This window comes from Crocodylus porosus, unplaced genomic scaffold (genome assembly GCF_001723895.1).
Source record: "Crocodylus porosus isolate Cpor-Errol unplaced genomic scaffold, CroPor_comp1, whole genome shotgun sequence".
Taxonomy (NCBI): domain Eukaryota; kingdom Metazoa; phylum Chordata; order Crocodylia; family Crocodylidae; genus Crocodylus; species Crocodylus porosus.
In genome coordinates, this window is record NW_017728921.1 from 9035484 (window position 1) to 9062077 (window position 26594).

General features: G+C 42.8%; 1 protein-coding gene across 12 annotated transcripts in view; it reads right to left on the reverse strand.

Annotated features, from left to right (window-relative positions):
* RIMBP2 (RIMS binding protein 2) overlaps positions 1 to 26594 on the reverse strand; it is a 212782-nt gene that overhangs the window by 55353 nt on the left and 130835 nt on the right. For 7 of the 12 annotated variants that reach the window (XM_019538956.1, XM_019538953.1, XM_019538952.1 and 4 more), the window contains exons 6-9: positions 24101 to 24121; positions 13549 to 13753; positions 4360 to 4511; positions 2301 to 2377 (exon numbers count right to left, since the gene is read on the reverse strand). In XM_019538956.1, the coding sequence (XP_019394501.1) occupies positions 2301 to 2377; positions 4360 to 4511; positions 13549 to 13753; positions 24101 to 24121 (455 nt within the window). Of the gene's footprint in view, positions 1 to 2300; positions 2378 to 4359; positions 4512 to 13548; positions 13754 to 24100; positions 24122 to 26594 lie in introns of those variants that run through there. The other 5 variants (XM_019538951.1, XM_019538959.1, XM_019538955.1 and 2 more) reach the window with 2 other exon arrangements.

The following is a 26594-nucleotide window of genomic DNA, read 5'->3' on the forward strand; positions in this document are numbered from 1 at the left end:
CTGTTCCAGCCCTTGGGGGCTCGGACAGCAAAGAAATTCTTCCTTATGTCCAGCCTGAAGCAGTCTTACATGTCTAAAGGACATGCCGAAAAAAATTATTCCGTGCCCAGGCCCCACCCTGCTTTTCCTGCATGAGGGTCTGAATCCAGTGCTGCTGACACTGTGGATTTCCACATGTTTAGCACCATCACAACCAAGTCTTCAGTGACTATTGTTTTGTTAGGGGAGCCGTATTGCTCCTGGAGAACACAGGAAGGTGCAGTGAAACGAAGCCTTTTAGAAGGGGAGCAGTGTACTACAGCACAGCACAGGAGCATCCTCAGCAGACTGGAGAATAGGATTTTTATCGCACCTTCCTCCTCAACTGGCAGAGTATGGCAAGAAGGCAAATGGAAAAGGTCTTGCTCTCTCCTTCAAAGTGTGGTCTTCCCCCAGCATTCCTATAAACTGTTTATAAATGCTCACATTAGTGCAATGATGCCTCGAGCAATGTAGAAGGAGCATGGTCAAAAGGAAAATCTGCTTGAAAACCTTGCCAGTTATAAAGTCAGAGCAGGAGCCCACTTGCTAAAGCAGCTGACTTTAGCCACATGGTAACTCTGAGCTTGCAAGTGCTCGGCATGTGCTCTCTTCCAAGAGGGCACCGCTCGCTGACATAACCCGCGAGTTGCCAGAATGAACGGCTTCGGTGCGCGTCTCTTGCCTGCACAGGCCCATAGAGGTACTTAACGCTATTTCTTTATTTTACATGAGCCCTCAGGCCAAGAATTGTATTTAAGTTAGCGACTCTAAACCTTGTTAGCATTTAAGGGGAACTACAGTGACTTATTTATTGCGCTACTCTTTCTTGTTTGTAAACGGATTGAAATGTTCAAAATTTCCCTCAAATGCCCTCTAATTTGTATCCAGCACTGCTGATGTAAATATATAAATACCGTCTGAGCTTCACCTACAGGAGGAAGGCATAGCCGCCAATTTTGACCTCTTGAAATGAAGGGATGTTGCTATGCTTGCAAGAGAAATACTTACACAGAAGTCTAGTTGCACGCTGAAATTGCAAGGAAAGCACAGACTATGTCTTCTCTCACAAATGCTAATTTTTAAATGCATTGTCTACACTAATTGGTTTGGGTTTGGGTTGCTTTTTAAACCTACAAGGAAGGCAATCTTCAATCACGAAACATATGCGCGGCAATGGAATGCTGAAATTTAAAGCTTTTAATTGATCAATTAATCACACTTTAGTTTCCTAGAATAGCTCAGAGACTCATCCTCTGTGTAGGGACTCCTTTCAGCTGGATGTGATTTTCAGCACCTTTTGCAGAAATAAAATCATGTTTCTCTTTAGAGAAAGTCAGCTTAATTTGAACTCAGTATAAGCTCTGAATTCCTCTGGGCTCTGCACTCTTTTTATCACAACTTTACATGGCATTGACTATTATAGTCTAATGGGACTGGGTTTGGCATGCATCCTCATCCTTGCTAGCTATGTTTTTGCTGGGGAAATTTAGACTCGGTATAAAAGATCACAGGTCCAGCACATGCAAACCAAGCAGCACACAAGCTGTATGTTCACTGTATGTCCCTTTTCACTGACATACCACATTTCTACAGAGCAGGTGAATGGGCGACCTGCTGGCATTGAAGACCGCATTATGGAGCACTAGTTTGTGCTTCTCACAAGGAGGAAGGAAGATGGAGCAGCAAAAGCAGTTTGCTTGCGTTGAAAGCCTCTCTCTAATGATCAGGCACAAAGCCAAGATTGATATAATTTAGACTGCTGTTTTGACAAATTCGGAAACTAACTGCAGCAAACTTACTGACTTTGCCAATTTTGACGTAACTGTATACTGATGGAGACCACGAAAACCTGGACCCTTTCGATAGATCATCACTTGCTCTTCCCCGAGCTCCCTTTTTCCCAGGCCAGCTGTTCAGAGAACGAGCCTGGGCACAAACACCGCCCCCAACCCTCTGTGGGTCTGTGTAACCCAAACGGCAATGGGGCCAGCATGGTTCCACTGTGCAGGAGGGGTCATATTTTTGGGGTTGGGCCATCCATTTGCTGGGGCTTGCAGCCGAATGTGGCAGGGGCATTTGTAGCCTGGCAGATCAGCCGCCAAGGTTGTGGAAGCAGCTCTGTAACTCAGCGGATGAGAGAATGTAATCCCCGCAATTCAGCTGACAAACCTCCATTGTAAAAAGCCCATTTATGCTTAGGTTTGACACATGGGATCTACCTATTACACACCCCTGTGGCTCAGATTGAATTTTCAGCATAATACAACTGAATATCTGACCTGTAACGGGCGATGCAAAGATGGACTTTCCCAGAGTATCTCTGCTTTGAGGTATTGGCATTCCGTTCATTATCCATCTGGAGAGAAATAAAGACAACAGGATTTCACCCTATTGCTTTCACCATTTTTCTCACTGAGTATTTAAACAAGACTGAATACATACAAAACATTGCACTCCTCTTATCAGAGTCCATCCTGTTTGCCCTGGGAGCTAGTATTCTTACTAGCAAGCATGGGATTTGCAGGCCTGTCTTGTCGAATGGCTCGCACTCGTTTTTTGATTTCAGATGTCACAACGTCAAGCCCTGCTCACCAAGTTTATTTTTCCAAGTCTGATTTCCATAAAAGTCTTAATTTACATACATTGTCCCTGTATTTGACACCTCGGAAAATGTAGCTGAAGATCTGTGAGAGGTTTTGCATGCATGACAATGTTACACCCAGAAAGGCAAGCCACGAACGATCCTGTTAAGAAGAGACAACTGAAAAATAATAGGAGGAGGGAAATAAATTTGACACGCTTTTGTTCTGGTCTATGCTGTTAGTTCTGCTTCCCTAGATCTTGTCGCTATGCTGCCTTTTCTGTTTGACTACTTCAGACTCTCTTTATGGAAGCTATTGATGAGTTTGGCTGCATCCGCCTCTTCCTAAACAGGCCTTTAGGAGCTGATGTTCAGTGTATAATGGCAAAAGCTGGAAAAGGAATTTTGCAGAATATCCTACATCATATTTTGTTTTCTGGCTGTGCCCAAAAGCATTTTGATGCAACTTCCAAAGGTTCAACACGAACACAGAAAACAGATACATTCACCCAGTCTGTCCACAATTTGAACTCTTATATTTCTTTCCTACAATTGCATAAAGGGAAAATCAAGACTGTATCCAATAAGATGGATACAATACAACCCCTCCCCCTCCTTTATCACTATTTGTTATTTCAGAGCGTCTTAGAGAATTTAATGAAAAGTGATAGCCTTCCTATGGGGTTTTGAAAAAAAAATCATCCTTTGTATATTTTTAATGGAGAATGAATTTCCTTTAATAAAATTCCACAGCAAGGTTAAGAACATTTATATAAAGGATATTATTTTCATGTAAATGTAACTGGATTTTAGAAGTATTTTTCTATTATAACCCTGTAAGTCTATTGGGTTTCATCCCTGCTCAATTCTACAGGATTTTTGCAATGGCATAGTTGAGGCTATGCTTACAAGAGAATGAAGGCTAATGAGAAAAGAGTAATAACCAAATGCACTGGAGAACAATCACATTTCAAAGGATTTCCTGCTGGTCCCGTGGTGTTCAAGGGCTGGCACAAATAAAGTAACACAAGGCTCTTGGCTGTATCTTTCCAATAACTCAAATAAATGCAAATATGATAGGAAGCTAGATGGCTTAAAAGCTTGGTAATAAGTTACTGAACTGTTCACTTCCAGGTTACAGGCACAAATCCAGCTTAGAAGAGTACCCTGGAAAATGATACTAGGTGATGAAATCAGTCCAATTACTAATGAATGGATTTCCATATCATGAAAACCAAGCAAAAGTAGTCATAGCAAATGAAGCTATCGCACCTAGAAAAGGTCTGAGGGACGCTGGCAATGTTTTGTGTAGAGTCTTACTCTTACAGTAGATCATGCTGTGACTATGCCATGGACACATCATTATACAAGGTCTAACAGTGCTCAGGAAGAAATGCAATACCTTTCAGAAGAACTAAAAAACAAACCGATGCAGACATCCTGCGAAGAAAGAGACATATAGGCAAGGCACAGTGTAGAACGGATCTTAAACTGTGCCCCTGAAAACTGGGATTTTCAAAAGTGCCTGAAGGATTTAGGCACCCCACGCTCAAACTGAATATCTGACACGCAAACACCTAACTCATTTTGGCTCCTTTAAAAATTCCTGCTGAGATTCTCATTGACTTTGTGCTCCTAAGTCATTAGGCACTTTTGAAAACCTCGCCCCTGGACTCTTCCCAGTGCAGTTCATCACTAACGTATAAGATAACTGTCCCACTGGAGAGGAGAAATGTTCCGATGTGAAAAAGACTCACGTCTGAATCAAATCTGCATCTTGGGCTGCCGGTTCTTGACCTGGATAGGAAAGTAGGTTTGACAGACAATTGTTCTGGTTTGTCACTGGATATCTGAAGGGGTCGTATAAACTCTGAAATCACACAACGACTTCCAGAAGGGCTTTCATGACCTGCCCATAAATAAAACACACAAGAGAATAATTGGTATAAATTGGTAACCTTGCTGATAGTCACAGCAGAGACACCACGGGACGACTGGCTCGCTGGGTGTGAAATACCACCTGATTCCTATTCATGTTCCTTCCAGAAAGGGGCCGTGAAATGGAGCCTGGGGACCACGGAGGTCGTTCACACTAACTTTTCCCATTCTGTACCTGTTCAAACAACTCTGGATGAACAATTATATGGAAAGAGGAGAATTTAATACAAAGGTCAGTGTCAAGGACCACATGACTATGAGTCACAGCTCAGTCTTCACTGACTAGCTGGAAAAGAGGAAAGTTTATGCTATAATATGACTTTATGTTGCGGCCAGAGACCTAAACATGCCTTGAAGTTATTCATCATGCTAGCATGAAAAATAAAGCCTCAACCTGCCTATACATACTATTTATTGGTAATAATCACAAATATCTAACTTTACACTTCTAGTGTTGTACAAGCTTTAAGTTATTAAAGATCAACAATCTGTAAGGCAGTACTGTTCACAAGCATCATTTTCATTTACCCCATGGACCATTTAAATCACAATGGCAATATATAGGGACTTGAACTAAATGAAAATGTACATCAGATTGAAGGTCCTGTTTCATTGCCAGGGAAGTATAGAGAGTATAAGGGAGTATCAAGCCATACTATGTTCGTAGGTATAACACCACAGAAATTTAAGGTTTAAGAGACCTGCCCAAGGCTACAAGGTCAATCAATGAGAACAGATTGATTGCTTCATGACCCAATTCTGCAGAAATAGCCAATAGTTTTGTTCCTCAATTTGACATTCCTAGATGGGTTGGATACTTATAATTCCCAAGAATATCAATGGTAGTCCTAGATGCCTGCCTAAGAGCTGGGTGGAACATTTTCTATTAATTTTGTTTCAGTGGAAAATTGAGCTTTTCATAAATGAAGCTGTTCATGGAAAGTGCTGCCTTTTTTGGGAAATGTTCTCAAATTTATTTGGAAAACTAAATGCTAACACTATTCTGTTTCCAGGAGGTTTTTTAAATTATTTTTTTCATCTATTAGCCAATTACAAAATATTTTTCAGTGTTCAATGTTTTGATGAAAAATAATTTCAGTGGGGAACGCATGCTGACATTTTCTGGCTAGCTCTATTCAGCCCCTCTAATAATCAGGCCTCAGGTGTCACAAATTGGCCTTTCAGAATTATTGGACCCTGGCAAAAATCGAGGTTCGGATCATTAAAACATCCTGCTTGCTTAGTAAAATAAAAGGCAAGTAAGGTCCAAAAAACACCAACATTTGGTGCAGTTCTTCACAATGAAAAACAATAATTTAAGGATGCCCAGAAATGGCTTTTTTGATGCCTTATGAAAAAGGTCATGCCTACCCCTCAATCTGCTGGACTTCTAAGACTTTGGGCATGTAACTGTAAAAAAAAAGAAAAGAAATCAATCTGTGCATCAAGCTTCCGGGTAAGTACATGACTGACATACTGGTGATAAAGTGGTAGGACTTTTTTAATACACACAGTGGGTTTGGATTATAGGGTGACGAAACCTTCAGGACCGCCTGCTTCTTCTTCGCCAAAACCTACATTCATATGGTGCACTTCAGCAAGCAATCCTGCAAGATGCTGAGCAGCCTGATGTCCCAGTAATTTTGGCAGAGACTAGGGCTGAGTGAAACTTATAGAAAGAAATGCTCGGCAAGGCTGTCAAGGAGATCAGTCACGGTGGACTGTAAAACGCTGCACAGTTCCTTGTATTATAATATTCTTCCTCGGGAACCATCAGAAAGCAAACAGGAAATAGCAACCTGGGCTTAATTACAGCTGCGGTAGCAGCAGAAACTGTAGCAAAGCCACAGCATACAATTAGGGCACTGCTGACATAATCAGATAGCTGAGCCTCCCCACCGCCCCTCTTTCTTTTTTTAATACAACTAGTCCATGCTCCAGTTCTCAAGCCCTGGTTCTGCGCACAACCAGCAGCTGTTCTCCAGCCCTGCTAGGACCCTGGCATGCAGGGCTTTGTTTTTCACATGTAGGCTTGCCACTGTTCGGTGCCACCCGGCATCATCTTTTCACCTCGCGGAGGAGAACACATCCCAAACCACACTGTCGGAGGGGCTCTTTGCACGCTCCCTGGTCAAACTTGATTCATTCTCTCTGAACCACTGTAATTTAACAGCAGGGCAGCTTAAGCAGACGGCTAGTAGGGAAACGTTACAAGCCGTACAACAAATTAATGATAATCAGCCCAATTCCATACTGAAATCTTCCATATATGTACAACCAGCAATCATTCCTTTGCAGAAACGTGAAACCAATTTTACTCCTTGCGTTTGTTTGCCACCCCAAACTGTTACCCTGGCACCTGTGAATAACTGGTACTATACATTCAAAGTAAACTGGCTTTTTGTTTCATATCTCTTCTGTTTTCCTGGGTTTTGTTAATATATTAATCATGTTAGACATCAGATAGAGGGGGAACTTCCTGGACACCCTAAATGCCCTACACTCTATGCAGGTTATCAGCCAGAATCTGGCTTGAGCTAGACAAAAGCAAGACAGTGACAAAAGACTTATATTATGGGGACTGACAGATCATTTAGGAAGGTTTGCTGGAAGAAATGGGCTTTAAAAAGTGCAATGGAGGAACGAAGATGCTCAGGACAGAAAAGGAAGACCAGTCCCAACACAAGGGCAGCCTGATAGCGGGTGTAAACCTTTTCACATGTTAGTATGAGATAAAAGGCAAACGGATAGCAAGAAAGGAAGGCCAGTCAGGCTGGACAGGTTATAGGGGCTGTGAAAATGAGAATGTGCAATATGAATCTGATGCAATAAAACCAGGAAGGCAACATGATTGAAGTCCTAGAAAAGGAAGTGGATGTTAACAGCTATCCTTTGAACAGGCTGGAGAAGACAGAGGCAGGAAAGCCGGACAGGAGGAGAAGGTTGCACAGTAGTCACAGTCAAGGCAAGAGATGGTCAAGGCATGGGCAAGGGTTTTTGCTATGAGGATGAAAGGAGAAGCTGGGCTTTGGCATACAAAAGAGGAAGGAGCAACAGGACTTAGCAAGTGACTGGTTGTGGCGCAGAGGACAACGAAGGTGAGCAAAGAAGAATCGCTGCTCAGTTTTGGAGACAGCGCGGGGAAGGTTAAGCCGCTCTCCTGAAACCAATTTACTCTGTGATCTTTGCTCTGGACGGGTCACTTTTACCCCTTCCAGGTCTCATTTTCTCCACCTGGTAAGGGGGGTTAGTGATAGTTAAGTACATATATAAGTGCAAGGGGGGCATTTCTGCCACAGTTGCAAACACACAAAATAGATTTGTTTTCCTAATTGGCCTTGCTGCCCCATGCAGTGTTACTTGATTTCTCATTTGGCTGCATATCCAGTAATAGCCTTCCTTGCTCTTGTAACTTCTACCCTGGGTGCTATCAGTTGCTATCTCCCTGTCCAAGAGTGTGTGAAATGATGTCTGCTGCTCCTGGAAGGAGGCCTCTTCCCCATGTTCTTAGCCCTGCAGGGTACTTTTCATTACAGACTACAATATAAGCAATTTCTTGAACCATCTTAAACCTGCTTCCTGTATTTCCAAGCCACTGAAACTGGGTAAGGCGATGAGCCCAGACTACATTGTCAGATGTTAGTGGGAGGCTCCTGGGGACCTTCATTATTTTTTAAGGTCATGGGACCTTTTAAATAAAGTGCCTCAATTTGTCCAGATTCCAGCAGGCACATAGTGCTGCTGCTGCCACGCTTTAGCTTAGCAGAGACTTTTTTAAAAAGCCGCCATATGTGCAAACACCACTGCCAATAACAGTCGACACCTTAGCAATGAAGGGATTAGACACACGTTATACATGAAGCATGTTGGTGACCATTTGAAACGCTTGCTCTTGGAGCTCCATAAAGGAAACCTGCTGCTCTGGGTTAGGTAGGTATGGGTACACAGGCATAATACCGCATCTGAAATGAAGCTAAATGTTCAGATGAAAATATGCCATGGTTACAAATTAAATTCTCTTTTTGCCTTGGTGCAACATCACTGGGCTTACCCTGCAGTAAGAACAAAAAAGGTTTGGTCCTTCTCCATTTATGAACCCATTGAAGTGAGTTTTCCCTCTTATCCTAGTGGTTTATGGATAATATTAGTAAAGGAAGGTGACACAACACTAAAGGGCACAACCCAGGGGTTTCTTACAGCCGCGTGCCTTAACATTGAGACCTTTTCTGCAGCAGAGCTTTTTAATTTTTTTTTTTATTGAAATGATACAATATCAGCAAAACAGTACAGAGAGGTTTGAAAACCATTAAGGATGATCATATTCGAGAGGACTATTTCCTGGTTGTAGGCTTGGAAGCGTAATAAGAATATAACTATATACTTTGGTGTTAACATATGAGTAACAAGCTTCCCAAGAAACACCAATGTGTTGCTAACGTTAACTTTAAAGTTGACTATGATTCTTATTGGCTGATAATCAGATAATCCCAGAGCATCCACTCCCCAGGACGAGCAAATCTACAGAATTAGGGTAGCAGGCTTCTGGAAGTATAAAGAATATTCTTTCAAGGGAAGAGACAAAAGCTACAGACTACTTAATTTAAAGGTCTCTGGACACAATTAAAGTTGATCATACTTCGTGTCTGACCATGAGCCTATTACACCCTCCTTTCTACTCGGATTTTCATTGATTGATCAATTATGGACTACCCTGTATGTCTGGGAAAGAACATTAAAATGCCCCTCGTATCTGATAAACAACAAATCTTGTCAGTTTTTATATCTGGCTTGGGCTGCAACATTATAGTTATCTCCAGAGCAGATTTTGTCTGTACATTTTAATCCACTCTGAGTCTACATTTATTTTATTGTCTGATACGTTTACCCATTACCAATTAAGGAAGAGCAACTGGTCATAATTGGGTCTCATTTCTGACATTTTCTGTTTTGAAAGTCGTCGTGTCCTCTCTTGCCCCAGGGCATAAAAAAAAAAAAAATCTACTTTTAATTCCAGGAGCCTGCTGTAACAAAACTTGTACTGTAAAATGGAAGATTCTTTAACAACTATCACCTGCTTGCTTACAAATTATGAACTAAAAGTATTCTTAGTGCAACATCACTGCTATTAATGCATTGATGTCACATATGAACATTCGTCCAAGGATTTCTGGTCCAATGATCGAGGTACCAGCAAGACTGAAGGTCTTTCATAACTGAGGAAGAACTCTGCTATACATTCTTCAGAAGGAATCAAAACTTGTGGAAGAGGTGATATCTTTTATTAAACCAACTAGATACTTGCAGACAAATTATTGTATTTACGTGCAAGCTTTCAGGCGCGCACACCCTTCATCAGGCATAGGAGAGAGACGAGATTGTAAAAGTTCTCCTAGGTGGAAATGAAAATTCCTATTTTCTAATACATTAAACAAATTTGTTTGCAAATATCTATTTGGTCTAATAAACGTTATCACCTCTTCCCTGAGTTTTAATTCCTTTTGTTTCTAGACCAATACAGCTACAACCTGTATTGGTCTAGGGGACCAATACCTGATAGATTCTTCAAAATATTTATTCCAGGGTGCATTTTTCTCAGATATTTCAATTAATCATTAGGAAAATAAGATGAAGCCATTGAGAGAGTCTGACTTATTATTAGTTGCCTAACTTTAAGATTGTGCCTAGTTTCATAGACTCTGCAAGCTTAAGTACCTTCCTGGAGCAAAGCCAATATGTGCTCAGCATGCTACAGAATACAGCTTATTTTCACTTGGGCTAATAATCTCTCCCCCCGCCCACTCCTCCTCTGATACCAGCACACTCACAAGCAGAAAAAAAACCCTGTTTGCTTTCTCAGTACCCATGTTATTGCTATAACAATCTTCGTTTTCAGGTTGGTGTGTTTTGTATTCTTCTATTACAGTTTAAATCAGGGGCATCAAGCTCACCTGCTACTCCCCTACCCTGGCTGGATTCAGACTGCAAGGAGCCTCGCAAGCTGCAGGAATACCCAATTCCTGCAGCGGGGTGAGCAGCAGAGTGTGGGGGCTTAATGCAACCGCTGACATGGGTCTCCAACAAGGATTCATACCCCAGATTTCTGCGGTGGCCCCTTGCCCTGCTTGCCTCATCTCCAAATTCCTAGCCCCTCTTTGAGCCCCAGGGGCCAGATGACATGGCTGTCTGGTCCAGATCTGGCCTGCAGCCCATGTACTTGACACTGTTGATTTAAATGCATAAAAACCCCTTACTATCCACCACCTCTGAAGGTCCAAAGGACCCTGCGGTGAATGAAAAAACTATATTGCGGGGGCAGGCAATTATTTCAGGTGGAGGGCCGCTTACTAAGTTTTGGCAAGCCATCGAGGGCCGCATGACAGGCAGCCAGGGGCAGACAAATATTAATTTTCTAAATTTTTTAGGGGCTCCACAAGCCGGATAGGATGACCTGGCAGGCTGCATCTGGCCTGTGGGCTGCATTTTGCCCACCCCTGCTATACTGACTATATGGGGTTCTTTGGACGGGCCCGATACACCCAGACAATTACTTTTCAAATTAAATGTATTGCCCCAAATTTAATATTTGAAGTTTTGTCAAAACAAACGTGAAACATTTCAACCTTTTCTCCTGGTAATTAATTAGATCTACAATTCACACAGGGGAAAAATTATCCAGTCACAAAGCTGTGTCCATATACCAAAGGAAGTTTCATTTAACTTAACTAACCCATAATTTACAAACACCAAAATATTACAATATAACATCAAACCCCTAACAATAGGTGGTCTTGGCAGCATGCTTCAAAGGCCCAGGGATTCAAACAATTCCAAACCCCAGGGAGGAAGCACACAGGCTAGAGACAGAACAAATACTGCAGATTGTGTTTAATGTTTAATTATCGTGTGTCCTACCATACCACCTACAGGCCCTTTTGACGCGAAGAGATGTACTGTACTAGACTCTATACACACATCACCACTCTCATCACTGCTGACACTCAGATTTCTACGAGACATCAAAAGTGTGATTTACATTCTGGATTCCTTCCACACATCTCCAAGTAACCTCCTGACCAATGATACTGCCTTGACCTTTTAAAATTACTTGGGCGTAAGGAGCAGTGAACAGCCTCAGCTAGCTGGAAGGAGCAGTTGCCTTTGGCAAAGGAGAAGACCTGGCAAAAGTTCAATGCAGTTCTGTGGGAAACACATAGTCAGAAGAGAAAACAAGGTGGACAGAGAGGATATTAAAATGTAGATCAAATATATTTTGAAATTAAATTATTTTTATACCTCATTTTTTACACTCTTAAAACGGAAAGAAAACTTGTTTCCACTCACAGTACCCTGTAGCTTAGATGCACTATTCTACTGGTTAGTATAGTGAGGTATACCGGTCACCATACACTATACCGACTATATTCTGTCAAGTTATCATTATTTCAAGGGAAAAAAATTAAAGCCATTGGAAGTTTCCTGCATAGAAGGCTACTCAAAAATGTTCCATTAAAACTTCTTTTCTAATGAAAAAATCAAGTTTAGCTAAATAAGCAACTATGTGAAAAGCACCTGCTTTTGTCCAAAATTTTTGTTTCCATGGGCAAATAAAAACCTCAAATCCCCAAAGTTCTCAGGTTTGCAGATTTTCTGAAGGAAAATCTAAATTTTCCCCTGAAAGTTTGACTAAGACAAAAATATTTTAATTTTTCACAACATTTTCCATGGAGCTTTTCCCACATAAATATCACTAGAAGTAGATTTTAGAGCAAAAAAAAGAAGAAGGAAGCAGATGTAACTGAAGCCAATTCATTATAAAAGTCTTAGTATAGGCAGATCTAGGATTTTGTAAAGGTAGGTGAGGGAGCAAAGACCAGCGCTGTGGGGCTGGAGGCCCAGGGCAGGCAGACCATTTCCTCCTACTCTTGGCACCCCCTCCCTAACCCTCCAGGCTCAGCAGCACTTCTCCCCTCTTCCCTGATCACCACTGCTGCTGTCCCTGGCTAACCCAAGGACAAGGGGAGCTCCAGGGCTGCACAGGGACCTTAGCTTACCTGGGGACAGTGATAGGGGCAAGAGGGTTCCCTCTCCCTCAGCCTGCCGCCAGGCTGGCCACGAACACCCAGGAGAACTGGACAAGGAGGAGGAACCCAGCTGCCACTGCTACTGTACCCAGCAAAGCCACGCTCCCCATGCAACTTGCCTGTAGTGGGACAGGAGTGCCTTTGGAGATCCCCCTGGCCCAAGGACAGCAGCAGCAATAGGCGGGGGGAGGGGGGGGAGGGAGGAATGGGAGGGGACATGCAGCTGAGGATGGAAGGGGAAGGGGGAAAAACTCCTACCCATGGCCAGATTAACCCTTTAGTGGGCCCTAGGCAAACAAACTCGTGGACCCCTACTTTTTTTCACTCAATAATTAGAATATGTAAAATAAGTACAACTGGGCTCCTTCTTCACGTAGAGCCCCAGGCATATGCCTAGCTTGCCTATGCATTAATCTGGCCCTACACTTATCTGCTTCAGGGACTTAAAAAAAAACCCTGACTGCTTCTGTGACATGGTACAAAACTGGATCTGCCCCTGGGTCTTAGGTCTCTCAATCTCTTGCTACCTCCAAGGTAATAAGCCCGTTACTTTAGCTCAAGTAGAGGATCTTTTGTATCCAGAAAATATTTATTTGTTTCCCCCACATGACTCCTCAGGCACTCATTATACAAAGGGGGATCCATATTAGGATCTCAACCACTTTGAACATCCGATGTTCAGGACAGGCTCTCATGGTGCAAACAACAAAGGACAATCGTTAGAGCAAAGCCTGCTCTCAGCTGTCTCCAGAACTCCAATGAAGTCAGATGAACTATACTGAAGTAGGCATCGGGTAACAGAGCAGAGTCAAGGCCAAACTCTGTCCTCACAATTACACAAGGAAACCACATAGTTTTCAGTGGGTTTTGTTCATGAGAGGGTTAATTCTAACTCCAAATTCACTAAATAAAAGTGCCTGTTCTTACCTTTGCCTATGGAGTTGGCTATTCCATTCATTAACTGGGACAGAGATTTACTAGGGGATCCAGGGAGGTCTGAGGATGCCACCGAGTTACTGCTCAGGAGATCGATCTTCCCAGCTTGCTGCCGAAATTTCTCCAGTTCCTTGGAAAGGAGGTTAAATTGTTCGCTCTGTGTCCGGCATTTCTCCTCTAGCTCTCGAACTTTGGCCTGCACAACCAAAACACAGGGGATGCATCTCAGTAGGGTAACAGCGAGCTACGGTCAAGTCAGCGTTTGAAAATAATCAAGAAGTAGGGATGGGCAAACCGACTTGAATTAATAAGAAAGTCCCCTGTTCTGCCCTTCACTCCTCAACGCTTTCAGATATTTACAGCCAAATCTTTTGGGGGTTCTTTAATATCCAATTAAGCATTTTTTTCATTCTGAATGTCCAACTAAGATAAAGCTTGCTCTCACAGTATCTCCAGGGGGGAGGCAGAAGAGGCAGTGCTAGAAAACTAGCAAGGGAAATCCTGTTCCTAGGAAAATTTTCAGTCAAGCATTGCTGATTTGGAAAAGCAGCCAAGCTCCTGGGTACTTCTCCAAACCAAACCAAACCCAACCCAACCCTGCATCCCATTCTGAGTTTGCCCATCCCTAGCTGTTAAGTCACAGTTTACTTAATTACAAGACTAATGTTTATAAAGGAAAAAGCCATGGTTCATGCAGAATGTGGGCCTAGCTGTTGGCTGGATTCTGTTTCAGAATTAACATACACCACTGGATATGCCAAACTGTCCAGAAGTAATCTGGATAACAGCCAACAGAGGACTGCTCACAAGCGTGAGTGACGCAATTTGTTGTTGCCAGACTGTTCCCGACCATTTTAATTTCGAGGCACTGAGCTGTGACATAGCAGAAATTACATGGTATGACTCCACGACAATCTGGGGACTCTGCTGATGGACAAACTTATGAATTCTGGTCGAGATGATGCAACTGCTGCATCACCAAACCTCTCCGTGCGTGTGCAGTAAGACCTACATTGCCAGTGCAGTGCCAGGTCTCTTTGAAACCAAGTACGGTGGAGGGTCACTGTACCTGTATGGCTCTCCATTCAAGTGAACTCAGTTATCTCCAACTGTGCTGTAGGAGGTAGGGGCTTAGGGAGTAGAAAGTTCTCACATACTAGGTGCGTCTACAGGAGCTGTTTACTGTGGAGTAGCCTAATGAACTCCTCAGTAAAACATCACTGTCTTCATGTGTGGTGCCACTAGGCAGGAGTAAATGAGTTAACTCCAGTGTAGGATAGTACTGCCAAACACAAGTACTATCCTGTGGCAGAGTTATTTACTCCACCACAGTGCATGTGTAGAAGCTGATGGGGCTGGCTGGGACATGAGGGTGCTTCAGTGCAGGGGCTGCTTGCTGCCTAGCCCCTTCCTGCAGCACTCTAGTGCCCCAGCAAGCCCCTCCACAACACACTGAACCAGGTCAGAGGAGTCCTGGGCTGGCAGGCAGACCCCCAGGGGCCCCTGCCAGCCAGAGCTGCTTCGCCCCAGCTTAACGTGCTGTGGTCCAGGGCACGTGTGCAAATGGTGCACCTGGGAGCAATGAACTCCAGTGTGAACTGCGCCAGAGTTTATTCAATCACCTGAATAGCACGTGTGAATGTGCCCACTGGGTCTAAAAGTTGGAACCTGTTTTCACTGCACATTTAACTTGGGTGACTGGCATCTGGGTTAGCCTACCCAGAGTACAGGTATTCCCACAGCAAAGCTACCCCAGCATTAATGTACCTATCCATCCTGCCCTTGGCCACGTGTGTTGAGAAGCACATCTTTCTTTGTGCTGAGATGCTCTGGGCTTCTTCTCCAATGGAGTCAATAGCAAATGACTTTGTCTGTCTTTTGGGTGGACCGGTGAGAGACGCACCGGAGGATTATCAGCACTTGCCTGATATTTGCTGGTATCCTCACTTTAAAGTAGTTCTTTCGAGGCCAAGTGAAAGCAGCATCTAGCTTCTAATCTTCAACCTCAGACAGGCCAGTGAGGCTTAAAATGCCTCCAAACCTGGGCCAGAAGTTGTTCTGTATGCAACACACGGTGGTTTGAGCTAAAACTCAAGGACGAGTCTGAATTAACTGTGCAGAGAAAACACGCTTCGAGAAACTCTGGTATATTGCATCAGGAGTGACTCACAGAAGCATGGGGAATTTGGATAAGGAAAAGAAATAGGGAAGCACTTTTACAACCCAGGGCACCAACAGAGAACAATGGAAACTACTTGTAAGGGAGACAGACAAATTCTCTATGATTCAGAGGAGAGAGCACGTCTATCAGAGAGATCCTGGACTCTTCAGAGGGCTCTGACCTGGACACAAAGATTGCTCAGAAAGACGGGGAAAATGCATGTGGTTTCCTGATTGGTAAATTCCTTCTGATAGCAAAATGAACAGCATGTATGCTTAAAATATCGTCCATCCCTGAAGAAGTGAACGTAAATCCAGAATATCCATGGGGCTGGAGCTCAGGCAAAGGATGTGCTTGCACTAAATGCAAAGTGCAGAGGGTCAGCACAGGCCCAGGGATCCCAGCGTTCACCCAGGGCAGCTCTACCAGGCTCTGATACATTATTTCCTAATCTCATATTTTATCCTGAAACCATTCTTTTCCCACATTTAACCCCTCTGCCCTCTACACTCCTAGTAAAACAGCTGTATTAATAAGGGGGGCTAGATAGGAATTAGACTTATTTTATTTCGCCCGTTCAACTATACTGGATTCTTATTTATTTATTTCTGGAAAAGTAGAATTTTCCACTTATTGCACAAAGAATACAGCAAATCTCTGCATGAAACCATAGCTATATGACATCCATATGCCTCACTGTGACAAAAACAACCATATGGCTTATGGAAAAGTGATGCAATGCATTCCAGTGCCCCAATCACTGTAAATTCAAGTAATTGAAAATGATCTCTTGTCTTTTCCACATGCACCCCCAAAGAACGCATGCATATACACATCCTAACTTCCCGGTATTGAATGGAATACTCATTTGTTTGGTAATAAAGTATTTCGAAAGAATGCAATACATTTTCAAAGTTTAGTCAATCTCTTCAAATTCACAATATGCAAATCAAATTCAATTTGTTATAGAGGCCCGAACATGTTTGGCTGATGTTCGTACCCGAAACCGAGTAGGAGAGAACAATTTGAGCGAACAGAGATGGTGTGAGTTTTATACGAAGTGACTACTTTTTGTTCTTTATTCTCCCACTGTTAGCTCCCCACATAAGCCTTTTTGTTGGGTTACTTTGCCGCTCATTAGCAACTACTTGATAACTGGCAACAAGGCTCTTACATACAATTTAAGCAGAAAGCATATGGACCACACCAATAAATAAAATGATTTAGATCGTTAGAAACCCAGTCCTTGCAGGGAAGAGTTTTGCAATCGGCTATCCCAATATGACGTGAGAAAGATTCTGAGTTTCTCAGCTTGCATGAGCTAGTCCCCAAAAATCATGAGACTGACACAAAAAAGGCAAGGCTTGGGTTTTTTTAAACAAATCATTAATATGGGGAGATTCTTATTTGCACATTGGGGTTAGAGCCATTATAAGTCTCACATTCATGGCTCTCTCTACAACCAAGAGAACTAGAAGTGTATGCGGTTCAAAAGTCTGATATTTACACAAAGCTGGAGGTTTCAAGGCAAAAAACGGAGAGATCTACAACAAAACCAAGGACTGACAACTCTGCGTACTTGCAAAGCTCCTAACTTTAAGCAACTGCTCTTTTGACTATTAAATGTTAAAAGTCACACTCGCTCCAGCCAAGAAAGCCAGGAGCTCTGTGCAGCAGCAAAATCCTATTTAAAAAGACTGTCATGTTGCAAAGAATGTTTCCTGGCTTTCTATACCAGGAGGAATTTCATCCCAATTACAAAAGATATGTAGGAATTAAAGTAGACCTTTAGAAAATGATAGATCCGATTGAGCACTGGAAAACTGAGACTCAAAACTGAAACATGGCTAAAAAGCAGGAACACTGTTTTCTTGTCACCACCTCTTAAATGTATTCATATTTTTAAATATGCCTTAAGAGAAAAATTATGGAAAAAATGACTGTTCATAGCACATGCAAAGATGGTTGTAAACCAGTGCTGCTCACAGGTTTGGCCCCACAGGCCAGATGAATGGTGCGGGGCTGGTCCATGGGCTGGAACAGGCCCCAGGGCCCTGCACCACCTCTTCCTGGCAAGGATCAGGCTCCAGGAGCCCTTACTTGCCCCTGCCTGGCATCTGCGCACCAAAACTGGAGCCCATACCTGATCTAGCACGTGGGGCCATGGCTTGTGGGGCTGCGCTGCAGATCCGTGGGGAGCCCCACAGGCCAGATGACAAGACACTGGGGTCAGACCTGCTTTAAACAGCACTGTGGCTATTCTGATTGCAGAATTTATACAACTACAGATTGAGATAACAATCTCATGAACAAAAAGTGCTTTTGTTGCCCTGACGGTTTCTATTGCATGTTGAAAAGCTGCGTAGATAAAATTTACAATGATCTGATTTTAATCTAATTCTTTGGCTCTTCCAAAGCTAAATAAAATGTCTAAGTAAAGGATGCTAAATGTCAAAGCTCACTGCAGTGCTTACTGAAATGAACGGATCGGCTGTGGCATTCTCCAGACAGGAACGTGTCCCGTGGTTGTCTACAAACCCGCTGATGTATTTCAAATAATATCGTAGAGCTACACAGGAATAATTACATTTTGAGAACTGTGTCCAGTGCCATAAGAAACCACCTACACTTTCTTCAGAGAAGCACACCTAGCCGGCAATAGACCAGTTAACATATTTAGCCCCTCTCCAGTTACCACGATGCCCTCCCATTTCCTAGATAAAATCATTGATAGTAGTGGTACTGGCCACCAAGCTCCAACAATGTGGTTTTTGCCAGCGGCTTGAATAGTGGATACTCCCCACTTACACTTCACATGGCTACACGGGTCAGGGGCAGCCCTAGTGCTACTAAAAGATGAACCTGGGGGGGAAGCCACATCTAGGAACGTATATGACTTGGCCTCTATGCACACACAAGGCACGTGCTACTGCTGGCCTGTGGGTAGAAAATGTCCATCATGGAAGGTGCGGCACCATCAGGCATTTTTCTCCAACAGGACCAAAGACGGTGGTATCTGGCAACTTTGCCTCTACCTCAAAAACTGTCTCTTGCAGATATCTCCTGGGACAACCCTGTCCTTTGATCTCTTCAATATGTAAGTGAGCCTTCTCAAAGTATTGTGGTGCCACAAACACTGCTTCCAGCAATACACAGAAGACACCCAGGTGCTTATCCAATTTCCCGCAGATATAACCAACACTGTTACTAGAACGTCACCCAGCCTAGAAGAAACCTGAACGAAGAGGAGCTGGCTCAAGCCCCACCCAGGTAAGGCTGAAGGAGAGAATTAGCCCTTGGTGCCCTTCTCCAATTCCTGTGCAATAAAAAACTTGGCTTAGACGAACATCAGTGATGAAAAATGCCTCATTAGGAAACTCTACATTTCCTGCCCGCATGTGTCATTGTGAAATTCCTTGCGTCCAAATCCAAAGAGGGCAACAAGAGTGAGGCTCCAACCCATGCAAAATGTGCTGCCCAGCTCAGCTCTGCAAACTGCTCCTTCCACTTGCTCCTGGCGCCGTTCATTGCTCTTTCTAGGCTTTCGCGCTGATCCTCAGTGCCAGCCGCAGGTCAGGACCCAGATGCACCAGCAACATCTGAACATGCAGCTCTCTAAAAACGGTGCTCCTTTTGGAGCGTACAGCTGACAAGATTGTGAGAAAACTGGAGACAAATTGTTCTGGGTTGAGGAGGGCTGAACTTCAGAAATCATTTCCATAAGTCAGAGTCTTATCAACTTCAGACGTATTGCAGAATATACTTCTTGGTTTTTTGTAAAACTCTCCCTAGCCCACAAAATTCATAGATGAGGGAAAGAAAAAAAAATAAAAGCATATCTAAAAGAAAGTCTTCTCTGCCAGGGAAAGAGAAGCTGTCAAAGGAAATGACCCTAAAATTCCCTTGCAGACCTTGGCAGAAAGATCTGTTTTACCTGAGAATGGATAGGAGCTATAGAAAACTCCAATACAGGTATGACTAAACTGGACATATTCCCTATTGATAAATCGTTTTTACATAACCTGCTGAATAGGAAAGGCACCTAAAGCACAGCAAACATTTGGCTGGAATCCTAAGGTGCGCGGTGATAAGAAAAGGATATTTAGTGTCTTATACAGCACTTTTCATCTTCAAAGGATTTTACATTTGACAAAGTTGCCAGGGACAGAGACAGTGGCAAGGAAAACTTCCACTAAGGATGTAGGGATTAATAATACACAAAAATAAAGACCCAGTGATATGATTCGCATGAGTTCTTTCAAGCTTTCCTTTGCTATTTATAGTGTAGTCACCATTTGTACCCAGAGCTTGGAAGATTTCTCATACATACGAGGCGTATCTACATGTGCTATTAAGGCAATAGAATAAACTCTGGAAAAGTTCATGCCGGAGTTAACCGCTCCCAGGCATAGCATCTGCATGCGTGTCTGGGACAGCAGCACTTGGAGCCACGGCGGAGCAGCCCCAGGCTGGCAGCAGGCTCAGGGGGTCAGTCCCGGGCTCCAGGTGACAGAATCGGGTGGTGGAGGGTCTGGCTGGGCACAAGAGTGCCCTAAGTGCAGAGCCATGTGGCTAGGCAGCAGGCAGGATGTTGGCCCCGTGCTGCCTGGGCTGACAGGGAGCAATTTATGCCTGGGTCAGCATTTACATGCATGTTTCACCACAGTTAATAACTCCAGTATAAAACAGTACAGTCTCTGACAGTACTATCTTCCGGTGGGGTTAATTAACTGTCCCCTAATATTGGTGTTTGTGTAGACACTGACGCTTTACTGCAGAGCTAATTAGTCCACCTACAGTAAAGCGCACATGTAGATGCACCCATTGCTGCTTATCAAATTCTGTCTTCAGATTACTGCATCTCACTGGGCGCGTCTACTGCACAGTAGCTCATCACCAGCAAGTGGTAGCACTGGCAGGCACTAACCGTGATGTACCTCTCCTGTGCAGTCGCTCGTTGCCACTGTGCAGTAATGTCTGGAAAAAACCATGCAGAGACAGCACGGCGCAGTAACACCGGTGGTTACTGCGCAGTCCGCCTCTTATGTAGATGCAGCCACTGAGTAACTGCAGGAACTGAGATCACCTTCCCAGATGTGATGTGTTGCAACTGCCTCCACTATCTGCATCCATTGCACAGGGGCCACCTTTTCAAAACAGTTTGATATGCTTTCACTTGAGCGCTTAAATGAAGTGACCAGATTTGAAAAAATGAAAACAACACAGCCGGCTAAACGCTCAGCACTTTCAAAAAAAATTGGCTGCTTCATTTCGGCGTCTAGTTCTTCAAAACAGGGTAGGATTTGGTCAAGAGTAGGAAGACGTGAGGATCTTTGTATGCTACACTCTGAGACAGGTCGCTTTCTAATTTGTTTCATAAGTGTAAGTACAGATGCCCTTAACCCTGAGAGAACAGGGAAGGTGTACAAGCCGGCAGGGATCTACCTGGCTAACAGACTCTATTTTTAGCTGATTCATATGTCAAGAAGTGAAGTAAATATATATATTGTTTTTATATTTTCACCAATAACAGTAGTTTTATAAATAATCCTCCTATAGGATAATTAGTGATTAGCAAGTCATAAAGATGTTGAGGTATGGGTAAGCCTCAGAAGGCATGAATGTTCAGTAAAGAGAAAGAAAGGATCTTCTGAGCTCCTTCAGAGGATAAAACTGAAATTGGAGTATGATGGAGACACTCAGTGCAAATATGGTGAATTAACAACAAATATAAGTATACGGAGTCCCCAGCAGCCCAATCCATTTTTATATAAATGAAAAATGCATTCTTATTTCAAGCTTGCTCCAATTTGAAAACCTGTTTAAAGGTTTTTGTGTAATACAAAGCAACAAATATCTTCCATCAGCTTCAATGTTAGTTTTTTGCACTCTACTATGCTAGCTTGAAGGGCAAAAATTGGTTAGACATAAGCAAGTACAAACTATTGCACTATTCATAGTTTGTGGAAACACAGACTATGTGTTTTATATAAGAGGTACCATCTTATTGTACTGCAAAAGGATTTAAGCTCAGAGGATAAAATCAGTCCCATCCACAGTACCTACCTAAGGACTAATAGCTATTTAAATGTGGGCCCTCAGCACAGGGGGTTGGTCCACCACTCACTGAAGTCAATGAGAATTTTTTTTAAGGAGCCCAAATGTGAAACCAGTTTCCACTCAAGTTCGATGAAAGTTTAACAAACAGAAAATCTCTGATTAAAACAAAAGTTAAAAATTTCAGTAACAAAGTCCCCCCATGCTTGTTAAATTGTGCCAGGAAGACAGAATCTCGCAACCCCCGGGGATAGAAGGAGAGCTTCCCACGCATTGCTGGATTGCAGTCATTTGGGCTTTATTCCACCTCCATCCTCCCAGCCCTCCTCTAGGACTCATGCTGTTGGCTATATTTTATTTGAGATCTGGAAAGATTTCTTTCCCAAAAAGCCAAAACTGACAAAAGGTGGGAAAGGGGATTTTTCACCACTCAGGTCCAGTTTAGGGTTTTATGTTCTACTGGCCTCAGATTTGAGAGCTTCGGCTGAAGCTGGGGAATTAAAATAGGATCCAATGTGAGATGCTTGTAAGCCAAGAGGCTGCTCGCCGATATACCTTGAGCATTACGGTGCATGGCAAGGGCAGGGTAGAGCTCGCCTCAGCGCACCTCTCCTACCTCTGGCATTGATGAGTGGAATGAGCTTGGATTCTCGTTTTTTATTCACATGCCAGGGCAGGCCTAAAGGTTTGCAGAACTAGAGGCCCTGGGTGCCCAGTTCAGTTCTGCAGGGAAAGAGTCATGCTAGGCAGTTCCAAGAGCAGCTACTTGTTAAAGTCCCCACGGCTAAGTACAGACATTCGGGGGCATTAAGGGAAGGTTAAATCAATTCAAAACTACCGACTGATAGCACGTAAGTCAAGATGGGGGGGAGTAGTAGGGGGGCCAGGGGATGGGTGAGAGGTACAACCCGTGGGTGGGGTGAGGGGGCAGGCACAACCCACGGGTGGTGTGGGGTCCCACCCAGTGAACCTACACCCTGACCCCTCTCCCCACCAAGACTTACTTGCTTGGCTCTGGTGAAAGCCGATAAAAGCAGCTTGCATCCAAAGCAGCTTGTGGGATGGGGATTCAGAATGGCTGGTTGTGGAGGCAAAAAATAGCCCGGTGGGGAGGGGGTGAAAAGAGGAACCCTGGGGCTGGGGCCAGTGGCGGGGTTTTCCCAGCCCTAAGGCTGCACAGGAAAAATGTACAAAAGTTTCACGCACTGGTTTGATCTACATAGATCCAGGTTTATCTTAAACCAGGTTCTGCAATTTTTAGACCGGTTTCTGTATGTGGAACTTCTGTACAGTTATAGGTTCAGCCTGATTGCCGATCACTGAGACCAGGTCTGTAAGCGTAAGGTCAGCACTGGGACGAGCTGAATTTAAATTGGGAGGCCATTCTGAAACCAATTTAACCTCCCCAAATGTCTGTACTTAGCCCTATTCCTGCGAATGCGTCTCCTTGTTCCTTACCAACAATAATGTGTGGCTGCGCAGCAAGTCAATGCAAAACACAACCATCCCTTTATATGTTGTGCTTGCCCTCTGCATAGGAGTGATTTCTTAACCAATGCTATAACTCTTTCAATCTACCCAAGCCCTAAAATGCTAGTTCCAGTTCCCTCTAAATCAGAGACTGCTTATTGTGCCAGGCTACATGGCAGTATGGTAAATAGTGACCTGCAGGCTGGATAAAAACTATTTCCCCTGTTATTTGCCGAGCTTCTTGTGCAAGCGCACAGTGTTTTTTTCTAAAATCTAAAGCATCTTCTGAAATCTAGAACGAAGCAGACTTCATCTCTGTCATCAAGACATCTATTGTACGCAACAGGTGGAGGTAAGAAGAGATGAGCAACCAGCTAAGGTGGACAGTATGAATTCAGACTTATCACAAAAGTCCTGCAGTTTAACTTTACCAGTAGCAGGAGTTGCTTTAGGGTGCAGGGTTCAATAATTCCACCTCAGGAAAACACATTTTCAAGAAACTGCATTGTAAAACCATTCCTTTTGTGTTAACAAAAAAAGGCAATCTGAATTTAGACAAAATCCACACAATCTGAAAGGTGCAACTGTGCATAAAATCTCGAACCATTCTTACTGGGCATGCTCGTAAAGAACGTCACTTCAGGTTTGCTAGCTGAGCTGCCATCATGCCCCGTTCACAGAATAATCTGTTGCAGGAAGTACTGCTGGCTTTAGTGATTTGACTTGCCGTCTTCCCTGGCTTTAAAGAGATTAATGCCAAGCATGCTTGCATAACAATGGTTCTAGCATGTATTCCATGCAACGGTGGGGAGGACTGTCACGTACAGGGAAGGGAGAATTTATGCCCTAAAATACCTGCATGCTGTCCAAGGTGTTCTGGGTGAAGTGCAAAACAATAGATTCCAAACAAGTCACAGTAAACAAAGAAATGTGAAATAAAGAAAGAAATAAAAAACAGGTTTGAGCACTTTTTTCCAAACATTTCAAAACAAAATACATTGAAACAGTTACCACATGTGAAAAACATGCATTAAAAGCAAACCGCACAACAGTATACTTCAGAAATCAATATTGCTGCTGATCTTGAATCTTAAGGGTTAAATAAAAACAATGGTAAAATTAATAGGCCATAGAAAGCAAAAGCTTAAGAAACTTTGTTTAATGGGGTTACGCAAAACGGAGATAGCAGACAAATTAGATAAACAGAAACTTCGATTAGGTTTCAAAAAGTATAAATGATCACTTGTCTGCTTTGCTTCTACTTATTTCCTCTTGCATCATATACTTTCCACCAAATATTAAATTATTATCTTATATTTGTTAAAATCAATTTTCATATATATGATAATAATGAAAGCATATGACTAAAGCATTTCCTGGGGAAGAAGGAGCTTTTAGAGGAAACAATACATAAAAGAAACAATCTTTTTTCTACAGGTGATTACTGCACTAAGAAGGTTCTTCTTCCATCAGTGCTTGAGGAGGCAAGTACATGAATGGAAGAACAGATTATGGCAAAAAGAAAAGAAAAGACAAAAGAAAAGAACTAAAGATGATTTTTCTTTCCAGAACCTAGTGCTAAGACATTCTTAAGATCCTCTTTACCAAATTGAGCACTGGCAAGTTGCTAGGTAGCTGCAGCCAATCTATTTATATGGGCACTGTATGTTCCTGATGAACCTATGTATTATTAAATGGTTATTACTTCATAACATCCTTGTGTCATGTTGGTCTAAGGCAGAAAAGAACAGTTTGCTACTCATCATTGACAATCCATTATGTATGAAACAAAAAAGAACAACAAGAGAAAGAAATCTGGCTGCATTGGTGCGTCATTTTGCTATTTTGGTCAACAGTCTTGTAGCATTTGCTGTACTTGGAGGGACAGTATGTACAATGGAAAGTTAGGACCAGAATTGCACTGACTCATATTGATGTTCCCTTAGAGGTATTGTTAATGCCTGCCACAGGGACCTCCTCACAGCACCCCAAGTGTTTTAACAATACAGAACCAAGGCACCATAAATGTCTTGGCTGCCACAGGATCATGCAGCAGATCTCATTAGGGTGCTGATCACCTTCAGCTTCTAGTGAAATAGGAGCTGAGGGATGCTCAGTAGCCTGAAGTAACCTCAAGCAGGCTTTTGCTGGAGCTGGGCTGAAAACATTTTTTCCCATCCCAGGAAAACTCTGAAAAGTGTCTCAATCCCAAATCAAGGAGCATTTGAAATTCTGAAATTGCAAATCTACAATCTTGAAAAAAAAAAGAAAAGAAAAGAAAGAAAGTCAGGTTTTGATCAAATAAAATACCTTGATCATTGTAAGAAATTTCATTTAGATTTTGAGACTGTATTTGTATTGTTTACAGGTAGTTTACATTTTGAAATAAAAGGCTGTTTCAAGCCAGAATAAGAAAGCGACTGATTTTGAATCAGTAATATCAGAAAGTGACTCTGCAACTATATTGACATTTTTTTCCCAAATGAAATTGAAACAAGAGGTTCATTGAAATGGACACTTTCCAGCAAAAAAGTTTTGGCTTCAACATTTTGGCATTTTCAGACCAAATCCAAAAATAAGTCATCCAAAAAGTCCTGATTGGTTCCAACTGCCTCCTGCCTCTCCTTGCCACCTATCCTGGCCTTTTTGCATGCCAGAGCATCTAGCCAGGGGAGACAAAAAGGCCCTTACAACAGGAGGATAAAACAACCTTCAAATCTGGCAGTGTAACTTGGTACACATTTAATTTGGTTGCATGAACAAAATAATGACATATATATTTAATTTGAAACTATATGTAAGTGACCCCAGAGTGATGGCAAGTTTTAATCCACTCTCAGAAATCCAGCTCTGCCCCAGCTGAAGTGTACAGCTAAATCTGCAGTGATCAGGCTCTTATTCTGTATGTCAGTTTTACACAAGAAAAAAGTCACTATATTTTCTGAAACCGTAAGTGACTGTATCACTAAAGACTTTCTTGTGGATTAATGACCAGCTTGAATAGACAGAAGGTTGGAAGTGCAACCGAGGGTCGATAAACACAGCTACTCATCAATCCCCAGAAAATGCCCTCTGCCAAGGTCATCATTGCTATGAGGAGCTGCCACTGAAACTAATATAGATTTTCAGTTTTTATGGATGGATGTTGTCTTAGTCTGTACAGGGCAATTAGCACACTGTAAATTAGCCAGTCAGACTACCTGAATTATCTCTCAATATTCAAGGCATTTACATTTTTCAATGCAATAATCTTTCTAGTATGCTCTGAGAGCAGAGGGTGAGAGCTCAGCACTCGTTGATAATCAGGGTCATTTATGATATCTCTAGAGGGTCACCCAAAATCACTAGT